Raw genomic sequence first — 21,708 nt, 5'->3', positions numbered from 1 at the left:
TTTTATTGCTCCTAATGTTCTCACCTCCTCAAGGGACCGTTTGCACTCAAAGGCTAATAGTCTTAAAAAGTAAGTTTATATCCTCTGGACATACTTCTTCCAGAGAAATTAACTCACCATTGACAAAAAGCTTTCCTTGCTTGGCTTGAGAATGAGCTATTCATACTTGAAAGTAAAACAAAGTCTAGTTTTCTCTTTTTGATGTTGAATGTGGACTATTAATTTTTAGAAAATATCTCATGGTGATAGCTATGATCCTCAAAACACTATGAATGATAGATGTGTAACTGCAGTCTGTAGTGCCAAGTGATGAATGCCCTGGATTGTCTGCATTGTGACAATTTAAATTCAGCCATTATAACAGGGAAACAGGCATATACAAAGTATGTAAAGCAATGTGGCTGCATTCCAATAAAACCTATGGACATCTGAATTTCATAGTTTTTCATTGCTCACATTACCGTCCTCCTATGGTGGTTGTTTTAAACCACTTGGAAATGTAAAAAATCACTCCTAAGCATTCCTGACTCATAAACAGGCCACCAGCCGTGGTCTGCTGACCCCTGCAGTTGAAAAGGAGAAAATGAGCTTTGTTCACGTCCTCCACAATTCAATCAGGTTGTCTTCCTTCCTCCAATAGCTTATGAGAAAAAGAGGTAACCTCAGATAAAGTAAAAGAAGGGTAAAACTTCAAGTGCTGTTTTTTTGAAACGATCGATAAAATAGTCAAACATCTGACAAGTTTAATTTAGCAAAGAAAAAACATTTAAAATGATAGATGGGGGCTTTTTCTAATTTTGAGAAAAAACTGGACTATACTAATAAAATCAAAAATCTTTTTTTTAAAATTTTATTTATTCGTGAGACACACAGAGAGAGGCAGAGACACAGGCAGAGAGAGAAGCAGGCTCCATGCAGGGAGCCCAATGTGGGACTCGATCCTGGGCTGAAGGCAGGCACTAAACCACTGTGCCACCCAGGGATTCCTAAAGTTGAAAATCTTGATGGCAGACTTGATACAGAAAAGAACAAATTCTCAGAGGCAAAGGGAAAAATTGTGGTTCACTGAAAACAGGAGAAACAGCCCTGCAAGTTCTGCTCGGGGTTCCAGCAACACTGCCCCCCTTTCCAAAGGCCCTGCCGCCTACAGCTCTGTAAGTTGCAGATACCTGATAACAAGCCAGTAATTCTTATCAATAGATGTGCAAATACATCCATTCTGTTGGGTAGAGAGTTAGTTTATTTACTACCGGACTGTGGGAAAAGCCAGTTTCGTGTCCATTTATAAACTGATTTCAACATTCCCTAACTCCACATTCATCCTTCTTTGACTTCTCCATTGAACAGGTAGTGACATGTTCTGTTCCGAGGGGGGGAAAAAAAAGGCTTACCTTGTGTTCATTTGGTATCTACCTGTAGGAGGGTCATTTTTTTTGTGTATTATGTTGAAAATTATCCTTTAACACAAATAACCAAGAACGATATAGAAAAGTAGGAAAAAATTACCTCCAAACAAACGCTCCTGGAGCAGTCTCCCTGACACTGAAGGTGGAAGGCGGTCCATTGTGTTGGTGGCGAGGGCACCGTAGGCCCCAGAACCCAGGCCAGGAGAGCCAACCAGGTTCCCGCCGCCCACAGAGCGCGAGGGAAGCACCGGCGCCAGCCACGCCCCTCAGGAATCGCCCGCCAATCGCAGCCCCAGGGGCGGGACGTGGCCACCTGCTTCCCACAGGCGCCTCCCCAAGTTGAAAGGAGCACCTACCCTCCTCTGAGGTACCAAGGCCTAGAGAAGGTCCTCAGCGCTTGCTGTAACACAAAGCAGCTTCTGGGAGCCCCCCAGCTTCCGCATGAGCCCCGCCCCAGGCCGTGGGGTGCAGGAGCCGGGCGAGTCCGGAGCGGCGACATTTTCTTCTGGTGGGGGAAGCATGAGAACATCACACGGAGCTGCCCCGCTACAGCCTTCACGTTTCCTCCTTAACCCAGCTCGAACCTCCACCCCCACACAGAACCCAGCCCTGCCCTTGACCAAAAACCCAGGTCAGGGGGGCGGCTCCACGAACCGTCCTGTTTAGAAGGCAAGAATACTTGCTGGGAATGCCCAACCCCACACTAAAGGATGGAAACCAAGGTTTTCTGCGAATAAATGAGAAAGCTTCCTTACAGAGTTAAAATACCACTAATCTCACAAGTTTATAATTACATAGTCGAAAAGTTCACAATGGAGAAACTTGGCAGGTGTGCCTTAATCCAAGAGCTTCAAAGTAAATATCACAGATGTGACAAGCTGACATCCTGCACTTCTCAGTATGATGGACCAAGACCACAGTATCACGGGACTCAGGTCATGATCAAGTCCCACATTGGGCTCCCCGCAGGAAGAAGGCTGCTTCTCCCCCTGCCTCTCTCATGAATAAAATCTTTAAAAAACAAAACACAGCAACACTTCTGGACTCTTCCTACAGAAAAAGCTAAGTTTAATTTCACTACGAGGAAACACGAAACCAGACAAACTAAAGGACCTTCTACAAAAATCAGGCAATACTGTTCAGAAATGTCATGAAAGACACAGGAGGCTAAAGGGACATGAACACTAGGTGCTGTCAGCAACTCTGGTTTGGATCCTGGGCCAGGGGAAAAAATGAAGTGTAAGAGACATTATTGGGAAATTGGCCAAAATTGATTACGATTGTATCAACATTAAATTTCCTCATTTTGAACATCCTACCGTGGTTTTATAAGACTGTTCTTGTTCCTAGGAAAAAGACACATGTATTTGGGGCAAAAGGGCACACCTCTGGGTTACCTCAGTAGATCAGGAAAAATCACATATGCATAGATACACACATACACAAGTTCAGAGTATATAGGGCAAAAAGAACAATAGGCAGATCTGAGTATCTTGTACTGAAGTTCCTTGAACTATATTTGTAACCTTTCTCTAAGGCTGAAATTCTCTCAAAACCGTTACACATTTTTACATTGTTTGCTGTTATCAGCCTCACAGAGGCAGATGGGCAAAGGGCTGCCACCTCCTTGCAGAGATCTTGACACCCACGCTTGCGAACATAGCCAGCTCCACCCTGGACAGAAAAGCAGACAAATGGGTAGTTCACCAACAGCTCCCTTTCCTCACGACTCAAGAACAGGCACCAGCCCTGCCCTCTGACCCACAGCCTCAGCAGACCCCCAAGCTCAGAGCCATCTATCCAGGATCCTGTGGGCAAGCATCCTGCTCATTACACTGGCCCTCCTCACACTTGAATCTCAGGGGCACCAGTCATCCTACCTCCCACCCACAAAGCCCAACCCTCAAACACGTGAGGAGTGTTACCCTTTCAAGACAGGTTCATTAGCCCAGATTGTGTGTACCTGGGAAATGGTGAGGATCAAGCTCAGGTTACACCAGGTGAGGAGGAAACCATCTCCTGGCTTCACCTGAAGCTACAGTTGGTACTAGGGCCTGCCAGGACTAAGCAGGATGGGGCTGCAAGCAGCATAGCCCACGTGGCTCACCTCTCCAATACACATGTCAGTCTTTGCACCGCCCAGAAGCCACTTACAGAAGCTCACACTGCAGAGCGCTCCTCAGGATTTCTCCCTTGAGAAAGAACTCCTGCCCTTAGCACTACTGGCACCCAACCCACACAGGACACAAGGTTGTTGTCCAAGGTTTATTGAAGATATTACAGCACAGCAGAAAGATTCAAACAGCTCCCCGTGGTGTTTTAAAATTCATCCCAACTGTAGGCTGAGTGACCTGCAGGTTGGATAGGCTTCCAAAGTCCTGGAAAAACAAAGTTAAGATTCAGTGTGGTTCTGTATCGGTGAGAGCTGTGATCAGTCCCAGGAGCACCGCCTGGGACAGGGCAGGCCTGTCCACTAGCCTGGGGCCAGGCTGGGACCCTACGGAACTCCAACAAGGGCCTTCTCCCTGCCCCCAGAGCTCACAAGGGGGTCTACCTGAGAGCCAAAGGCACATGCACCCCAACAACCACACCTAAGGGTGCTGTCCTGTACCCTGTAGGGTTTTCAAAGCATCCCCGGCCTCTGCCCGCTAATGGCTGTCAGCATTCCTCAGCTCCAACAACCAAATGTGTCCAGACATTCCCCAATGTCCCGAAGGTCAGAATCTGTTCCTTTGAGAATCACCACTCTCGGCCACATAAGTGCCATTTCCTTTCCAGGGCCAGACCCATGTAGGAAGAGTCACTAATGCAACTGCCAAGGGCCTGAGACAAGCAGGAATCCAATGTCCCCCTCTATTTTATCCCCCAAAGCCAATTTATAGATGAAACTGAAAAAGTTGCATTCAGGAGAGTGGTTACTTCTGAAGCAAATGATCCACCACAGACTTTAACTATATTAATAATGTTTTTCTGAAACTGGCTGCTGAGAGCACTGAAGTTCATTCTGCTCATTACCTCTGAATGTAACATTTAGTGATCATAAATAAGAAAAAATAAAGCTGCTTTAAATCGTGTACTGGACTTTGAAGCCATGGTACCTTCACTGAACTATGTAAAACTAGAGAAGCCTCCAGAAGAAAGCTCAACTATACGGTAAGCATGTGGAAAGGAGAGTACAGTTCTGAGTGGTCAGCATACAGACACGGAGTGAAGGCACGAAGGATGAAAAGACAACCAGAGCTGGAACCATGGAGGCCAATGGAGGAGCAGCCACAGGAGCAGGGAGCAAACAGGAGAGAAGGGAGGAGGAGCGTCCTGCAAGTCATGGGGGAATGGCTACTGGCTCTGGGAGCCCTCTTCCTGTGCAGCGGCATCTCTACCTTCCACAACCAGCCAACTCCATTCTGGAGGCAGTCTGTCCAGTGGTTAGCAGTGCAGATGGAATTCCTACCCCTGCCACCCAATCATCTTCCAGTTACCATTTCCTCGGGCAGCAAAGGTAGGTACTAGGGTGTGCCTCCGGGGGCACCACGAGGACAAAGGACATGGTGGAACACCCCAGAGCGAGTTAGGATGGTCCCTGACCAGGGATGCTGCTGGAGGAACACCAACACTTACCAAGAGTTTCAACATCTCCTTAGTGTCAGGATCTACCTCGATGATCTCCTGATCCAGGGCTGAAACCTACAAGAACAGGGCAGACCCCAAAGACCAATCAGTGGCTTCTCTCTCTCTCTCCCTACCGCCTCTCCCAGATTCTTCAATGGAAGAAAACGGTAGGCTGGGACACCGCCCCCCCCCCCCCAAGGTGAGCAGTCTGCCTACGGGATAATTCTTCTACTTTTCCCTTTATAATTCCCTCCTTCCCACCCAGCCACTTTCCAGAAAACCTCAGCAGGAGGCTAAGCCCTCAGAAACCCTATGCTCGGGTACCAAGAGGTACCAAGAGCCGCACAGCATCCAGGACTCGGCCCTGTAAGACCAGAAGGGACTTCACGGTCCCGGAAGGGAGAACGAGGCCATGGTACAGGCAGAAGACGGCGGGGTGCTGTGGGTACAAGACCCCCGCTGTCAAACTCGGCCGAGGGCCCTTCCAGGGTTCTCAGGAGCCTGATCCATCCTCGAGGAGCAGCCGGCCCGGAAAGTTTACCTCGGGCACGTAATTATCCCTTCTTTCTCTCTCCTCCTCTTGCAACTTGATGGAGATGCCTCTCACCGGGCCCCGCTGAATCCGCTTCATCAGATGTGTGACATAGCTGCCAAGGAAACGCGCCCAAGAGCAGGCGTTGGCGCCGGTGCCGCTGGGCCAGGGCTCCAACCCCGCACACGGCGCGCCCCCGGCCTTCCTGCGCCGACAGGACAGGGCGGCGCGGCTGTGCCGGGCCGCAGGCAACAGATACGCCGCCCCCGCCCGCCCTCACCCCCCGGGCAGGACAAGGCGTTCATGCACCAAGCCAGGCACACCGGGCCCCCGACCCCGCAGGGAAGCCCGCAGGGAAGCCCGCAGCTCGCCCTCCCCGCCCTCGGCCAGCTCACCCTGCGATCTTGTTGCGGAGCTTCTTGCTGGGGATGATGGCAATTTCCTCGCACACTCGCTTATTGGTGTGGAAGTCGTTCCCCAGGCGCGTGTAGTACTTCTCGATGATGACTCGGGCCGCCTTCTTCACGGTTTTGGTGCGCACGCGGCCCTGCGGGTGGGAGAACACGGCGTCACCCGCGAGCCACGACAGCCCTCCGACGGCAGCGGGGCAGGGCCGAGCGCGGGCCGGGGCCGGGGCCGGGGCCGGGGCCGGGTCGGAGGGCGGGCCGGGTAAGCCGGAGCGCGGGGCTCAGCACCGAGGCCAGTGGCCCGCGGAGGCTTGGGCCTGACGGGGCCCTGCGCCCGTCCTCGAGAGCTGGGGGCCGCCGAAAGCAGCGGATGGACGACGATTGCAGGGGACCAGGGCCTCGGGCCAAGATACCTACCATGTTGGCGGGTATAGTAAAAGAGGAAACAGGAAGCACAAGCGAGACCTATAAAGCGCGGGCCAGAAAGGCGCTTCCGCCGAACCCGGGACACGCAGAGCCGGCTCCGGAGCTCCACAGCGACCCCCGGCGGGGAGGGGCGGAAGTGCAGGAGGCTGCCACCACCCGGTGGGTGGGGTGAGGAACTGGCCCGCCCTCCCGTGGGCGTGGCTCTCCCTCCTCCCGCCCCTCTTAGGGTTCTTCGGCCCGCGGTTGCTTCGGCTCCCTTGATTCTCAAGACAGGATCGTTTGATGTGCCCTGGACTAGAAGGGGTGCATGTCTTCTGCACACGCCCGCGAGACGGAGGGCGATTCGGGAGCGTGGGAAGGTGAGGAGGTAGGGGAGGTGCCCCGCCCAAGACCCTCGGCCTCAGAAGCTTGCCTTTTCTAGCCTGGGGGAAGAGGGGGCCACTGAGAGAGGCTGATCTCGTTTCTGCCAAGTCTGCTCAAGTATCACCTCATCAGAGGTGCTCTTTCTTCCCCCTCTGATCCTTTTGAAGCTGCTGCATCTTAGGCATTTATCATGGTGAACTTGTATTTTAAGATTTTATTTATTCATGAGACACAGAGAGAAGTAGACATAGAGCCGTAGGGTAAGCAGGCTCCCTACAGGGAACCTGATGTGGGACTCCATCCATCCTGCACCCTGGGCTCACAACCGAGCCAAAGGCAGACGCTTACCCACTGAGCCACCCAGGTGCCCCTCATGATGACCTGTTTCTTCACCTAGGGGTGAGCTCCCCCACAGTGAGGGCCGTTTTTTGCTTTGCTATTCCCAGTTCCCACCCCCACCCTCAGCAAGTTCTCAAAGGTAGAAGCTGAGGCCTGATCACCTGCAGCACTCTCAACCACTGAGGCACCTCCACCAACCACCAGGGTCCTCAGGCTCTTCCTGCTATACCCACGCCCCAACCAGGCCTTTCTGGAGCCCACTGGAGCAGACCACCCCCTCCTCCTCCAGCTCTGCTGAACCAAGTCCCAAGCCCCCACCGGACTCAAGGAAAGCCTGGGCTGGCCAGGTTGCAGTTAGTAAGGGGCATGGGGCTGGGCCTCACCCCTCAGCTCCCTTCTGGTCACCTTGGCCAGTGCAGTCAGACCTTAAACTGGCTGGGGACGGAAGGCCAGAGGACAGGAAGTTCTCTACCTGAAAGTGAGTGGCACCTGGACAAGATGGGGTGGAGCGAAGGAGAGAGGCCTCTGTAAGAACGCCTCCCCTGAGGGAGCCTCCTTCACCAGCATGCTTCCCCTCAAGCTGCTGCCAGTCAGGCTGAGTGAAGGAGGCAGCCTCTTCTCCTGCTGAAGGACGCCCCACCCCCTGCAACAGTGAGTTCTTGCACCTCTCACAAGGAGGGATGCTTTGGTGTGCCAGGTTCCCTCTACCTCAGACTAAAATGGAATCCAAAGGACCAGTCCAGCAGCTGGGCCCAGGCACAACCTATCTGGAAAATCAGCAGACCCCCTCACAAATCCTGGGAGCCTGTAATCAGGAGTCCAAATGAACAGGGATCTCCAAAGAACAGTAGAAAGTAAGTTTCTCCCTCTCAGAAGGAACTGGGTCAGCACAGGGTCAGCCTCCCCAGAAATTAGCCTGAGGCCTCAAGGAGCAGCTGAGAACCAGTGGCCTGTGCCTCTGGTTTCTCGAAGCTGCGTCTGGGACTTTGAGAAGAGGGCTCTTTATGCTTGGACTAAAGCTACCCACAACTCCAAGGTGCATCTGAGCACCGAAGTGAGCAAGTAGTACAGGGGCAGATCTCCCCACAGCCCCACCACCAACCTGGGCTGGAATCCCATCACAGAGAATCAAAGGAAACACAAATTTTTGCTCTTAGCCACCCTAACTTGCCCCTTGGCTCCCACACCTCAGACACAGAGACAGAATGAGAACTCTGCTGCAACGTGTTTATTATGTGCCAAAAAAACTACACCACAGCGTACTCCACACATCTGTAGGAGAGTGCAGTCTTGCCTGCATATACTACAATGAGGTAGAGACTTCACACACAGCTTCACAAAACCCACAGAGTAGCTGGGATATGCAACAATGCAACGTCAGCTCAGCAGGAGGGGGGGGGGGGTTATGACACTGGTTCTTTGGCACACAGCTTCCCAAAGAGGGGCAAGTAGGTTTTTGTTTTTTTTTTAAAAAAAGAAGAAAGAAAAAGTCAAGTTTTCAAATTCCAGTAGCATTTCAGTGACTGCAACTGTTGCTTCATACACTTCTCAAATCAAAGAAAGAAGGGAAGGGTACTTGTCCCCTCTCAGAGAAAGGGCTCCTGTGAGCCTTCACCTGCCCCCACCAAAAAGCAGCCCTTTTTTTTTTTTTAGCTCAGTTACAAAAGAAAAAAGTCCTGTGACTTTGTGATTAAAAACTTCTATCAACCCTCCCCCCCCACATAAGTGCAACTTAAGAAGGTGCAATAAACCATTTAGAACTATATACAGCAGCCGCTCAAATACCGTTTATCCGGTCGAGTTTCGAATCCAAAAAAAATTTATTATTCTTGGTTGCAAATGCCTTGATTTGCAACTGTGAGAAACAGTGACCAGCAGTCCCCCAGACACAAATTTGCTATAATGTTAAAAGCTGCCAGGAAAGAAAAAAAAAAAATCTCTTGTTCCAAACGACTTAAAAACTGTTTTAAGGAGTGTAAAAAGGAACCGGTAAAAACCCTCGAGCGTAAAATATGAAATATGATTTTGGTTTAAATGAAGAGCAAAGTCTCCTTGTTGTTTACAGTAAAAAACACCAGCTGAACACTCAGTTTATGCCGTTCAGGTGGGGGTTAAATCAATGGAAAGGCACTGTATGGCAACTGCAAGAATGAAACCGAGACCTGCGCATCATCACCATCAGTATTGCAAGGAATGTAAAAAAGCGCTTTTAATAAATAAACCTAGGTGTAGGCATCGTGTCAATACCTTCTGGACACGTAGTTCTTTTTTTGCTTTTCATCGGCAAAATGAAGAACTAAAATCTGGGACAACTACAGAGTCGCGTGGAGGGTGAACCAGAGGGTCCTTGCCCGGCACACCCCCTGAAAACAAAACCCGACAAAACTCATTGTGCATTAATTAGTGCAGAAACAAAGACAGATTCAGCAAGTGCAAAGGTGACTACGATTTTCCCTTGTCCTTGGGAAGCCAGCTCCCTGGTCGCCAGGGGCAGGATGCTGCAGGCTGCTGCCTGACCTGCCAGCCTTGGGCGCCACAGCTCCTCTAACTGGCATCGCGGCTCTTCTGGTTCCGCATCAGGGGTCTGTGGTGGCGCAGGCCCTCCATGCTGTGCCGCCAGTGCCAGCAACTCCGGCAGAAGTATTTGAAGCACACCTGGTTGAGGAAGAAGGAGGAGAGAAGCCATGTCTGAGTCAGCACCAGCCGTGGGGGTGGGGGTGGGGGTGAGGGGATGCACCCTGCTGCCTGACAGGGAGCAGGGATTCCTGAGAGCCTCCTGCAGTTAGAAGTCTTGGCGAACCTCACCCCAAACACAGAGGCCTGACCAACCATGGCAAACCCACTAAATGCTCAACTCAACCAAACATACTGGGTTCCTACTGTGTACAGACTGTACTAGCTCCCCTCACGCTCTCCTACCACCAGGGCTGCCTTCAGGTGCCCTGATCTCACCTCCTACAGAGCAGCTGTATCATATGCTGCTAATTTGGAAGAACATTCAAAGATAGCAGCTCCAAGTCCTAATGCTAGGCAACATGTCGTCTTCTTCACACTAAATAAGGAGAGGCAACAGGGTACACACCACAGCCCTGGTCCCACCTCTGGCTAGCTGTGTAACTTCAGCCAACCCACCAACCTTGGAACCATGACTTGAACATGGGGGTCATCTGTGAATGATAGGGATACACACAAGTCTGCTAGAAGAGGCTCATTAGAGAGATACTTGTTCCGGGTGTTAACCCAGCAACCCAAATGTACCTAACACTCTCGCTTTGGAGCCTCTGACCCTGAGCAATAAGCACCAGTGCAAAAAAAGCCAAGCATGGTTGACTGCTAGTGTCTGAATAGGCCTCAAACTTCCCAACTCTTTGCAAAGTATGGTACCAGGCCAACCACACTGACATCACTTGGAAACTTGTCAGAAATAAGGAATCTCAGGTTCCATTCTAAACCCAGAGTCAGAATCTGCATTTAAACAAGATCCTCAAATGTGTGTTCATTAACATGAGAAACTCTGCCCAAACACACCCGGATCCCTGCCCCCACCACCCGGGAACACTCAACAGGAAGCTGCCAAACTGCTTGCTGCCCATTTCTGACAACTGTGGATACAAACTGGGTACGTATCTCAAGCATCCAGAGGTTCACAAGAGAAGAAGGATCCTTGAGTGGGGAAAGATCAATGGAGAAAGGTCTGAGTTAGGACCACAGTGCTTGGCTCATAGGTACTGCTAACCATACCTATCCAGGGTCCTTTCATCTGCAGAGACCTGTTAAGTAGTTGTGCCACACTGCACACCAACATCCCAATGGGAAGATCAAAGTGTCAAGACTCAACAAGCTTTCCCAAGAGTTTTGCATCAAGCTGCCAGAGTGTTTCCCTGGCCTGACCATGAGGGAACATTACTGCTGCCTCCTTTGTGCTTTCTCAGACAACCACGAGGTACTGGAGAGCACCAACCTTCTAGTGACAAATATGGCACAATTTTTAATTGTCATCTCAAGTACTAGACATCTCAAGTACCCAAGGGACTCACCTGATCTCGACAGAAGAAAGGACCAGGTTGGGAACTGCAGATGTGACACAGAGAATCTTCTAGGTAGGGGTCAATCTGAACCTGCACAAAGCAAAAACAGGTGAATGAGTGGCTCTTCTCTCCAGGAGGCCAAATGGGCCAGACGAGAAAGGACATTACTGGGATATACACAGGAATGCAGGAGGTTTCCTTTTAAAGGAGAGAATTATGGGCAGAGCACAAACACAGCCCCTAGAGGTCAGATGCACACACCACACAAAGCCAGGCTGGCAGGCTCCACAATATGGGCAACAACGTACATTACTGCATGGATTTCTTGGTGAAATCATACGCCAGCATTTGATTACCCAGCAAACGGTAAGTGTTGAGGAGACGTAGGTCAGGTTGGAGAATGGGAAGCCAGGCTGCCTAGTGACAACGTCAAATACCCAGTGAGCAGAGACACCTCACATGTTGATGAGGCTCCACGGTCCCAGCTCTCCTCCCTCCTGAGCCTGCCACGGCCGGGCACTCCCTGCGCACCCCCAGCATATGAACAGCTCCAGTTCCAGGTCTGCCTTGGGTGGTAAAGACCCACAGTAATGATAGAGACCAGCGCACTCACCTTCTTGCTGAACTTGGTGGTCTTGATCTCCACAAAAGCAGCACTGACTGCTTTCAGGTAACTATGTTGGTTATTGAAAGTCACGCGACCAGACCCTAGAAACAAGGGAACAAACTGACCTTCTAGCCAAATTCTCTCAAATGCTACTTGTCAACACTCAGGAAACCCTGTTTCTATATCAGGGCTGTCAGAAATATGTGAGATACTCATGTAATTTTAATTCTTCAAGTAGCCACATTTAAGTGAAAATAAAGTAGTAGAATTTTTATTTTATTTAACCCAGTATATCCAAAATATTATCATTTCAACATGTGCCACTAGCCATATCTTAAGCATTCAGCAAGCACATTCATTCAACAGTGTAGTTATGTAGACCGTGGTGGCACAAACCACTCAGGGGTGGGGGAGGGATTTGCTGAATGAAATGGGGGGTGGGGAGAGACTCCTCTAGTGCAGGCAGATGCGCAGGCAGGGTTACAAGTGGGAAGCTAGGTACAGAGAGAACAGCTCTCTGAAGGGAGTGCAGCAGGCAACCCCCTCCTGGCCTGGAGGTAGTCTGAAGACCTAGCAGGGAAGCCAGAAGACGACTCATCCTGCCAAATGCTCCCTCTGCCCTGCAGCCTCTCACGCCCCTGTTCCCAGCTGGCAGTGCAGCACTTATGAGCACACAGTGCTCCTTCCTGACCAGATTCAGTGTGGGTGGGCAGAGTAAGCACTCGGGGAGGTGGGTGAGCCAGGGCTTGATCACAAAGTTTAGGCTCTGCTCTGCTCCACCTCCAAACTACCACTCAAGATTATTCTGCTTTGGCTGAGGAATGAAGCTCCTTTCTCAGGGGAGTTGACCAAAAGCCCAACAGTTAGGTCCACCAACTCCCCTATGCTAGGATGGCACAGGCCATGAGTATACTCTGTTGCCCAAGTCACCCAGCATCTCCTTCTATGGTCTCTGACCCTAGAGATAGGGTTACTTTCAAGAACTCTTAGTATAAAAAACCAGGCAAATTCAGGGAAGTCCTGGTCTTTTAATGAAATTATTACCTGTTCTTGTCCCAGACTGGTGTGGCTATGCACTCTGAGCTTCCAACCAAAGTTCCTGTCTCATGTTCACTACCTATGATCTACCACTTTCTCCCCCTTTGTGGGATGTGGTAGGAGATGTGGGTGCAAGGGGCAGTACCAATGGCTTATCTACAAAAAGATGGTATGCTGCTGATAGATGCTGATCTGTGGACCTGGGTCAGGCCTCCCTCTCCACTCCCGTGGGAAGTATCACAATCTCAGTCTAGCAAGGTCCCAAGGGCCACCAAATTTTCCCACACAGAAGTAGGACACTTACCAATGGGATACTTGTGCTTATCTGTGTCAATCCCGGCATACACCACTCCACCAAATAGGTCATTCAAGATGGCTGCAAGGGCCTCAGCATTGAGCATCCCATGCAGAGCACCGACAAACACCGTCCTGCTGGAGTCAAGTCTCTGAGATGGGTTCCGGATAAAGTTGCTGTCAGCCAAGACCCAGGGAATCACCTGCACCTGGAAACCACCCAAAGGTGCGTGAGCACAGAGAGAGACAGGCTCTCATACTGTGAGGTGCATGCTCAGGAGGTCCTCAAACCGGGCCTACCAGGCCCATCCTGTGGGGGAACAGGTGTGCTGCCCAGTCCCAGGCAGACACTCAGCCACCACCTCACCCCAACCTAAGCTGGGTTTTACTGGGTCTGTGTGTCCAAAATGGGGAAAACCAAGTCGAACAGCAGCCACCCATCTGCAGAGCAAGCAAAACAGTCCGAGCTGTCACACCCAGGAACCTAGCACTCTGCCACAACCATCAACTATATGGTTCCAGTAGAGGACCACAGAGCCATGGAAAGCATGATGTCCTTAGGGCAGGAAGGACTCAGAAACTGAAGGCTAAGAGTGGAAGGTCAGAGGGTTGGGATGCTTGAAGTCCGACTAGGAGACGGTCACTGGCCCAATGTGGGCATCAACGGGTGTGTGTCAGGAACAGTGGGAGTGACTGGAGGGCTCACAGGGCAGCGTCGCAGCAGGGCAGGAACTGCCTCTGTCTTTTGCCCCTGGGGCCCCTGAGGCCAGAACAAAACCTGGCATGGCAGGCAGAAGACTCCAAGAGGGAATGAGCTAACAGATGACTGGGGTTTCTGGAAAGTTAATCTGAAGATCCAACAATGACAACAGCAAAAAGTCTCGAAGCAGGAAGAGATGCGAGGCAGAACTATAGCTGAGAGGACAGGTGAGGAGGACCTAGAGGGTCCTAGTGGTGCTGGGCACAGAACAGGCCAAGACCAAGAAGATTCCTTGACAGAGGAAGCTGCACAAGTCAGATGGCCTGGGCCTGGCAGGAGAATGGAAGAGTCGGGGCTGAGGGGGTCCAGGCCTAGAAGACCCTGGGATGAGCACTGATGGCACTTTTGGAGGGAAGACAGTTCATTTCATGGAAAGATGAACGTGCATTTTTTCTTTTTCCATGGAACCACATGAAGAAGTATCACCATCTTGGTCCACACCCCAGGGGCCAGCAAGCTTTCCAAGCTTTTTCCTACACTAAGCACAAGAATCTAGGATCATGGAACATCCCCCAGAAAGGCCCCACAAGAAGGTGAGGCTCCAAAAGGATAGGAGACCAGAGAGGTGACTGTAGGTCCAGAAGTGAGAGCAGAGCCATAGGAGCAAGTGATCTAAGTGATGAGGAGAGAAGAGAAGAGGGAGTCAGATCCTGGCTGCCCTGGTGGCAGGGAGGGGACCCAAGGAGAGAGGAGTCTGAGAGGAAAGAGAACCAAGACAGTCAGTGCATCAAAGACAGACCGGGAATCACTGCAAGGTGATAAGGGGAATAGGAAACTGGGAGGTGCCAGCAGGAGCACTGAGGTAGGCCAGGGGTCTGTGGTACGGCCACGGCAGTTGCTCACCATGAATGCAGGGGACAGGGACAACGGAACATGTTAACCAAGTCCTAAAGGGTAACAAGGTGGGAGACCTGCATGAGCCCCACACAGTGAGAAAGGCCAGCTAGCAGTGCCGAGGGTCACTGTGGGCAGCTGGGAGACAAACTCACCCTGCACTATGACAGAATATGAATTAACACCAGGAAGCATCTATAAAATAAAGAGCCAGCTTTGTTACTTGGCTTATTTGTTGTATTTTAAATCCAATGTGACCATCTCAAGTAGTTTTTTTTTCCCCTTTACCCTACAGATTTTAACTGATTTACTTCCTAGAGCAGTTTTAAGCTCACAGCAAAACTGAGCTCAAAGTACAGGGTTCCATGTTCCACCTGCCCCAATGCATGCACGGCCTCCCCTACCATTAACATCCCCACCCCAGTGGTTCCTGTGCTATAATCATTGGACCTATACCAACACACCATTACCACCTCAAGACAATGGTTTACCTCAGGCTTAATCTTGCTGTGTGTGTTGTACATTCTAGGAGTTCTACAAATGCGTAATGACATGATCCTACCACTCCAGCATCACACAAAGTCTCACTGCCCTAAAAATCCCATGTTCCACCTATGTGTCCCTCCCTCCTCCATAATCCCTGGTAACCACTGATCTTTTTACTAAAATAGGCATTTCAAGTCCCCATTTTATATATGAGGAAATGAGGTTTCAGATATATTACATATCTAGTCCAGTATCACAAAAGTGATATTCTCTGGAACCCATTTTTTTTAAATTTACTTATTCATGAGACACACACACAGAGAGAGAAGGTAGAGACAAGTAGACAAAGAAGCAGGCTCCATGCAGGGAGCCCAATGTGGGACTCGATCCCTAGACTCCAGGATCACGCCCTGAGCCAAAGGCAGACGCTCAACCACTGAGCCACCCAGGCGTCCAATGGAACCCGATTTTTAAAAAAACAATACTGATTCCTGAGTGCAAAACTTAACTGACAAGTGGTTCTCAAACATCATCCATGAGAACCATTTGGGGAGATTCTTAAGTTCCTCCCAAACGGACCAGTAACTCTGAGACAGGACCCAGCAGCAGCCTTGGCAGCACCAGCAGTGAGGGTCGCAGGTGCAGGAACTGTGCTAGAGATCCCATACTAAGGGCACGGTCACAAGGCCAGTGGTGGAAAAGGCTTAAGGAGAGAGAGACATGAAGGAACACACAATAGACAAACCCTGAGTGGGAGTGAAGAGGTGATCCATGGATGGTGTGGTCTACGGAGGAAGTTGCCCACCACAGACTGGAGGTCAGAAGGCAGGACCAGAAAGAAACAGCTGCAGATTATCAGTTAATTCAAAGGACAGAAAGCTGCTGTTTTCAATTTCATTTCTAAGACCAGAGGTTTGTGACAGAAGTGTTGGCTAGAATAAGGGCTGGAACATAGTCTTCTCTCCAGACAGAAACACACACATACTAGTAAGGTCCAAAGGTTTGTTTTTCTATTGTCAAAGAGCATTTTGTCGTCCTTACTGGAAAACAGGAGGAGCAGCCTTCTTGCCTCACTCGCAGCCTGTGTATGCACCCACCCTGACCCAGAGAGGACACTGTGCTAACTCACCTCCTTGCAGCGCATCCTTCGGCTGGACATCTTGAAATAATATTCACTCAGGCCATCTGGGCTCAGCGGGTCATGAGAGCAAGCCTGAAGCAAGGCCCGGACAGACTTCTCTAGTTCAAAGACCAGATACACATACCCTATTTCCAATAAAAGGAGAAACTGCATTAACATCCCTGAGGTGGTTACTCTTCAGCTTTGGTTTTGCAGTAGGGGATTTCTTCCATGAGAAATGGCCTCATGTCTAAGATACATTTTTGTCCTACTTTTGGAACAAGGTCTTTCAAATGGGCGCCCTTGATGTGTCAGATGCCAGGCCAAGGGAGGGAGAAGCACACCATCTCCCACCCAAGTGAGGGAAGGGATGAGCAAGGTGGGACACAGGATCCCATCATAAGCACCAGCACTCCATCCCAGAACACACAGCATGTTCTGGTCAGCAGAGCCAGGCTGACCTGGGGGCAGGGAGGTATTGCTTTAAAAGCCTAGTTAGACCACTGGTTCAGTTCATCAGAACATTTCTGGTGAAGATGGGGCAGAGTGAAAATAGCACTTGCTCCTTTCTACAGGGAAGGGATCTCATTTCAGACCAGTGAGGAATCAGATGCTTGGTCCTCATTCCTACCAACTCCAAAGGGATCTCAGAATTAGGTCAGACAACAATGTAACAGGGCAAGAAAGGCAGGCAAAGGAAAGCTTTTCAAATGCCTCATTTTGAGAGGAAAAGTAGCTGCTGGGGTTCAGGTTTGGAGGGAAATGCACAAGGAAGTTTCACACAGCAAGATTCATAGGTGGCTCCGACCGCAGTGTAAGTTTGAACAGATGGAACTTTAGCTCAGAAGCAGCAGAAGGATGTGCTAGGTTGGAGAGAAGTGCCGACAGCTGAAAGTTCTGTGCTCTGGAGTGCCCAAACCAGGTTACCAGCATGCAGCTGGGACATCCCAGCATCCCTCAGTGCAATTACGTACTAGGGAGGGGAAAAAAAAAGCTCCTACCATGTCTTTATTACCTTTAGGCATATTACCTTTGGGAGGACACCGGGGGTGCTTGCCATCCTTACCAGGCCACTCCACACTCAAAGAGCCAAAAACACAGAAGGTGTTAACCAATCCAACTGCAGAGAGATGAAAAAGAATGGCAGAAACTGATGAACCCCCATCCCCAGGAAGGCACAAGCACAGGACCACCAGTGTCCTTCTCCCAAACTCAGAATTGACCTTGGGTCCCAGGTGACAAGTGTAAGCACCGGAAAACAGAAGCAATGATATGGGTGTCTACAGAATGTACCCCGCCCTCTCACTGACTCCTGCAAAGCCCTGTGCTTGGGCACAGCTTCAACCCTGGCCTCAAGTCCAAGTTTAATGCTCTTGAGAGACATGCCCCACCTTCAGTGCTCAAGCAGCAGGTCTCAGAGGCAGCTCACCTTCCGTAATATCCCAGGGAACACCTCCCAGGAACACCTTGCAAGAGTAGATGGGGTTCTTGTAGTTCCGCGGTGGAAGCTGGCCACTCCAGGTATAGGTGGCTTCATTCACAGCTTTGGAGACGACAAAGAGAGAAATGGGTCAGAGGATGAACTTATCCAGGAAAAACTAGAAGGGCCATGGTCCCTGGCCTGGCTGCCTGGGACAACATCCATGAGTATTCTGAAAGGCAAGAAACCTTATACTTTATCAAACCAGTCAGCCCAGTGTGACAACTCTAAATCACTAATTCTGTCTCCACTAAAATAGAGAGAAATAGCAAAGCAGATGTGATCACAGCCAAGCTATTTTCAAACATGTTCTTGATAAGCTAGCCACAAAGCAGTTTTATCTAGTCATGGCTTACTATACTAATTTAAATTTCCAATTACTTTAAAATCAACAGAGCAATTTTGTATACAATGTCCTACAAGTTTACTGGTCCAAACTGGCTTTGTCCCCAAATGTTCAAAGGAGGAACATTCTACTGTTTCCTGGTCTTCACTCTGAACTCAGTCACAGGAATCAGGACACTGCCAGTAAAAACCACCCATAGCAATCTGACAAGACAAGAATGTCTCCACTGTTCCACCTACTAAGAGCCATGTCCCATCACTGCCGGGTGTCTCACAGCACCTGAACGGACACTGGGCCTTCCCTGATGCCAACACTGTAAGATAATGGCTATTCCCCCACCCACCCCACTTCCAATTTATACCAAATCCGAGCTTGTCTAAACTCACAGTGAAGTTTCTCTGACTTAAACACCTTGTTAAGAAACCACTCCTGCTGTACAGAGTAGAAACTATCTTCTGTTTGGTCTATTGTAAAACCTAGAGGCCTCTCCGTTCTTGGCGACCAGTTTGGCCTTTGACCTGTCTCAATTTATGCCTTTCCAGACCAGAGACTAAGCTCAGTGGGGACTAGCTCGTTCTTGCCCATTTTAGTACTTCAGCACTGGGGCAGGGCGCCAAAAAACCATCACTTCCATCCAGGACAATGACATGGAAGCTCATTCCTTAAAAGGCACAGATCCAGGGTGCTGCTACACCAAGAACTTGGGTACCATCAGCAATATTTTGCAAACAAAAACATAAATCAATATAACAGCACCATCCAAAAGCAAGGTAATGTCATTTCACAGGCAAACAGTGGCACTAGTACAATCATGGGCTGCCAAAACCTTTAAGTGAACAGGGCAGCAGAACTATCAGGGGAGAATGAGATCAGGTCCAGTTTTGTGATGGGACAAATGTACTGAAGCCTACAAAAAAACAAATGGATAAACTGAACATTCACTTAGTTATCAACTCCAGAACCTCAGAAGAGCAGTCAGTGAGTATCTCCTGGAAGCCTTGTAAACAACTGATTGATACCAAACAGAAAGCCTCAGGGAAAATAGCTCCAGCATAGATTATTTATCTCACAGGTTTCTGAATTAGAAAGGGGAAAAGGTGGAATTCTGGGCATCACTTCCAGGGTTTCTCCTGAAGATGCCCACCCGTAAAAAGAATCAAAAGCTACATTGGTACACAGCCAACCTCCACGAAAGACCACAAGGAAGAGGTGCCTCCAACCCCATACGGGCACAGCGTCTTTCCTCTCTATTCAGCCTCAGAGAAATTCCTGAGTTTGTCCCATTAGTACTTACCCCACAAAACAGACCAGAGACTTCACCACACAACTAAGTCCCTCTTCTGGACAGTTCACCAGTCTAGGAACTAAGGTCACATACTCCCTGTGCCCAGAACAAGGCCTCAGGCCCCACGCATGGCCACACCCACACTCACCTGCAGCTTGCCGGTACAGCCTGGCCTCTCTTTCTATGCTGAACGGGTCTTTGGGAGCTTCGAGGAGATCCCAGGATGGCCACACAGAAGCTCCTGGCCATCTCTTGGATGCACTGGTTGGGGAGGGGCTGACCGCAGCGAGAGCAGCTTGCTCTTGGTCCATCCGGGACCCAACCCCCATCTTTAAAGGGTCTCTGGGACCACCCCCCGTCAGAGACAGGAAGGGGAGGGGAGGGGAAATTCGAAGGCTTGACTAGGGAAGCAAAAAGGAAGATACAGGTTTTTAAAGGACAGTTTTGTTATAAAATCAATAATCACACTCTATATAGAAATTATACCAGTTAGGTCTGATATTTTCTTTTAGGCTTTCTTCTTATTCATTTTTGATTAGTTGTTCTATGCTATAATTTAAACAAATACTTTTCTCCCCAATTCATTTTTTTTCATATTCCCAGTCAGTCTTCATAATCATTTTTAATTAATTTATGATAATCTATTTAGGGAACATGCTACATTTCGCTAACCTATTCCCCTACTGTTAAACATTTAGACACGTTCCAAGTTTTCAGGATTATAAATACAAACTTTAAGGTATAGCTTCTTCTTGCTTTATATGTATGGTGGGGTTTTTTTCTAGGTTCAATTCCTAGATATAAAATGCCAACATGCTTTCTATGAGGTTCTTTCTACCAGAAATGTATGAGAGTGTGGGTTTTATTATAAGCTTATGTCAAAGTTCTAAATTTTACTTAAGTAGATAAAAATGATACATTATCAAAAAAAAGACCCCACAAACTAATTACTCAGAATATTTCCTGTAAATTCAAATACCGCCTCTTTTTTTCCTTTTTTGAAAAATTTTAAAAAGATTTTTACTTAACTATTCATGAGAGATACAGAGAGAGAGACAGAGAAACATAGGCAGAGGGAGAAGCAGGATCCCTGCAGGGAGCCCAATGTGGGACTCGATGCCAGGATCCAGGGATCATGTCCTTAGCCAAAGGCAGACACTCAACCACTGAACCACCCAGGTGCCCTTATTTCTTTCCTTCATCTGTTAGCTGTCTTCTCATATCCCTTCACCAATTAACCCTTGGGAGTATGGTATCTGAGAAAATTCTTTAAACAAAACCCCAAAATATCAAATTTAGTTATGAGGTAAATTTTCAAGACAGAGTTCCATCTGAATTATTATTATTTTTAAATATTTTATTTATTCATACGAGACAGAGAAAGAGAGAGAGAGAGAGAGAAAGGCAGAAACATAGGCAAAGGGAGAAGCAGGTTCCATGCAGGGAGCCCGATGTGGGACTCGATCCCGGGACTCCAGTATCATGCTCTGGGCTGAAGGCAGATGCTCAACCACTGAGCCACCCAGGCATGCCCCCATCTGAATTAACATAAGCAGAACCCCAAGCATCCAACCCTATTTTATAGGGGAGTAAACTACAGTCCAGAGAATCAAAAGGACCTGCTTGTTATTACCCATCTGGAAACATAGCCTAAACAGATAAAACCAACAAGCAGTGGGAACATCAATACCAGCTTTCATATTCTAGGACAGGCTGACAGGAGACAGACCCTAAAAGTTCACACTATGGATAGTAAACTAACCACATCCAAAGGTACCAGTCCTGGATATAGAAGAGAAAAGGGCAAGAAAAGCCATCCTATTCACTGAATGGTCACTGGACAGGGGTTTGGCAGGGGAGAAAGGCTCAGAAGGCACCTGAAATTGTATTTTATTTTACGATAATTTCTCATGGTCATTCCCATGTATTTACTTCCACAATCTCCTATATCCCTCGTCTATTCTCATCCATTTGCTAATCCTACTTTAGCACATGTGCCTCACCTGTCACACATGGCTGTGGATAAAGAACATGTGCTATATAAATTAACTCTGAGGCACCAGTTCATACATTTCATCATGGCCTCAAACTGACAGGTGGCATGGGTAGGTAAAGAGGATAAAGGAGCTACAGTCAGCCTGACTGGGATTAAAATTCTGGCTCTGATAATTACTAATGCATGATTTTTAAAATCTTCCCTTAGAAATTTTGAGATAACACATGTAAAGGTACATAAATGGTTACTGTTTCAAGGCTAAAGAAAACCACCAAGCAGGCCAAGAAACAGAACAATGCCAGGACTCCCATATTAAATTTGAAATTAACTTTCTCAAAGCCCTTGAAGTAAC

General features: G+C 49.0%; 2 protein-coding genes across 9 annotated transcripts in view; both read right to left on the bottom strand.

Annotated features, from left to right (window-relative positions):
* Positions 1 to 3,657: 3,657 nt before the first annotated feature.
* RPS17 (ribosomal protein S17) lies at positions 3,658 to 6,457 on the bottom strand. The gene is made up of 5 exons (XM_055326228.1): positions 6,372 to 6,457; positions 5,943 to 6,094; positions 5,557 to 5,662; positions 5,025 to 5,090; positions 3,658 to 3,784 (listed from the first exon to the last, which is right to left on the bottom strand). The coding sequence occupies exons 1-5, from the start codon at positions 6,372 to 6,374 to the stop codon at positions 3,704 to 3,706; spliced, it is 408 nt and encodes a 135-aa protein (XP_055182203.1). The 5' UTR covers positions 6,375 to 6,457; the 3' UTR covers positions 3,658 to 3,703.
* A 1,838-nt stretch (positions 6,458 to 8,295) lies between these two features.
* The window catches only part of CPEB1 (cytoplasmic polyadenylation element binding protein 1), a 90,514-nt gene continuing 77,101 nt past the window's right edge, over positions 8,296 to 21,708 (bottom strand). For 6 of the 8 annotated variants that reach the window (XM_055326567.1, XM_055326566.1, XM_055326564.1 and 3 more), the window contains 8 exons: positions 19,509 to 19,761; positions 17,679 to 17,792; positions 17,265 to 17,369; positions 16,259 to 16,395; positions 13,060 to 13,258; positions 11,724 to 11,818; positions 11,120 to 11,200; positions 8,296 to 9,737 (listed from right to left, as the gene is read on the bottom strand). In XM_055326567.1, the coding sequence (XP_055182542.1) occupies positions 9,627 to 9,737; positions 11,120 to 11,200; positions 11,724 to 11,818; positions 13,060 to 13,258; positions 16,259 to 16,395; positions 17,265 to 17,369; positions 17,679 to 17,792; positions 19,509 to 19,761 (1,095 nt within the window). In that variant the 3' untranslated portion in view covers positions 8,296 to 9,626. The remainder of the gene's footprint in view (positions 9,738 to 11,119; positions 11,201 to 11,723; positions 11,819 to 13,059; positions 13,259 to 16,258; positions 16,396 to 17,264; positions 17,370 to 17,678; positions 17,793 to 19,508; positions 19,762 to 21,708) is intronic. The other 2 variants (XM_055326561.1, XM_055326562.1) reach the window with 1 other exon arrangement.

This window comes from Nyctereutes procyonoides, unplaced genomic scaffold, assembly GCF_905146905.1.
Source record: "Nyctereutes procyonoides isolate TBG_1078 unplaced genomic scaffold, NYPRO_anot_genome, whole genome shotgun sequence".
Classification (NCBI taxonomy): domain Eukaryota; kingdom Metazoa; phylum Chordata; class Mammalia; order Carnivora; family Canidae; genus Nyctereutes; species Nyctereutes procyonoides.
Note: the sequence above shows the minus strand (reverse complement) of the source record. Positions and strands in the feature narration are given on the sequence as shown.

Bases quoted from the DNA above. Each gene is read 5' to 3' on its own strand.
- RPS17 (XM_055326228.1), bottom strand. The intron at 5,091-5,556 runs GTAAACTTTCCG...CTGTTCTTGTAG, and splicing joins GGGATAATTACGTGCCCGAG to GTTTCAGCCCTGGATCAGGA. The intron at 3,785-5,024 runs GTAAGTGTTGGT...TTGTTTTTCCAG, and splicing joins AGGAGATGTTGAAACTCTTG to GACTTTGGAAGCCTATCCAA.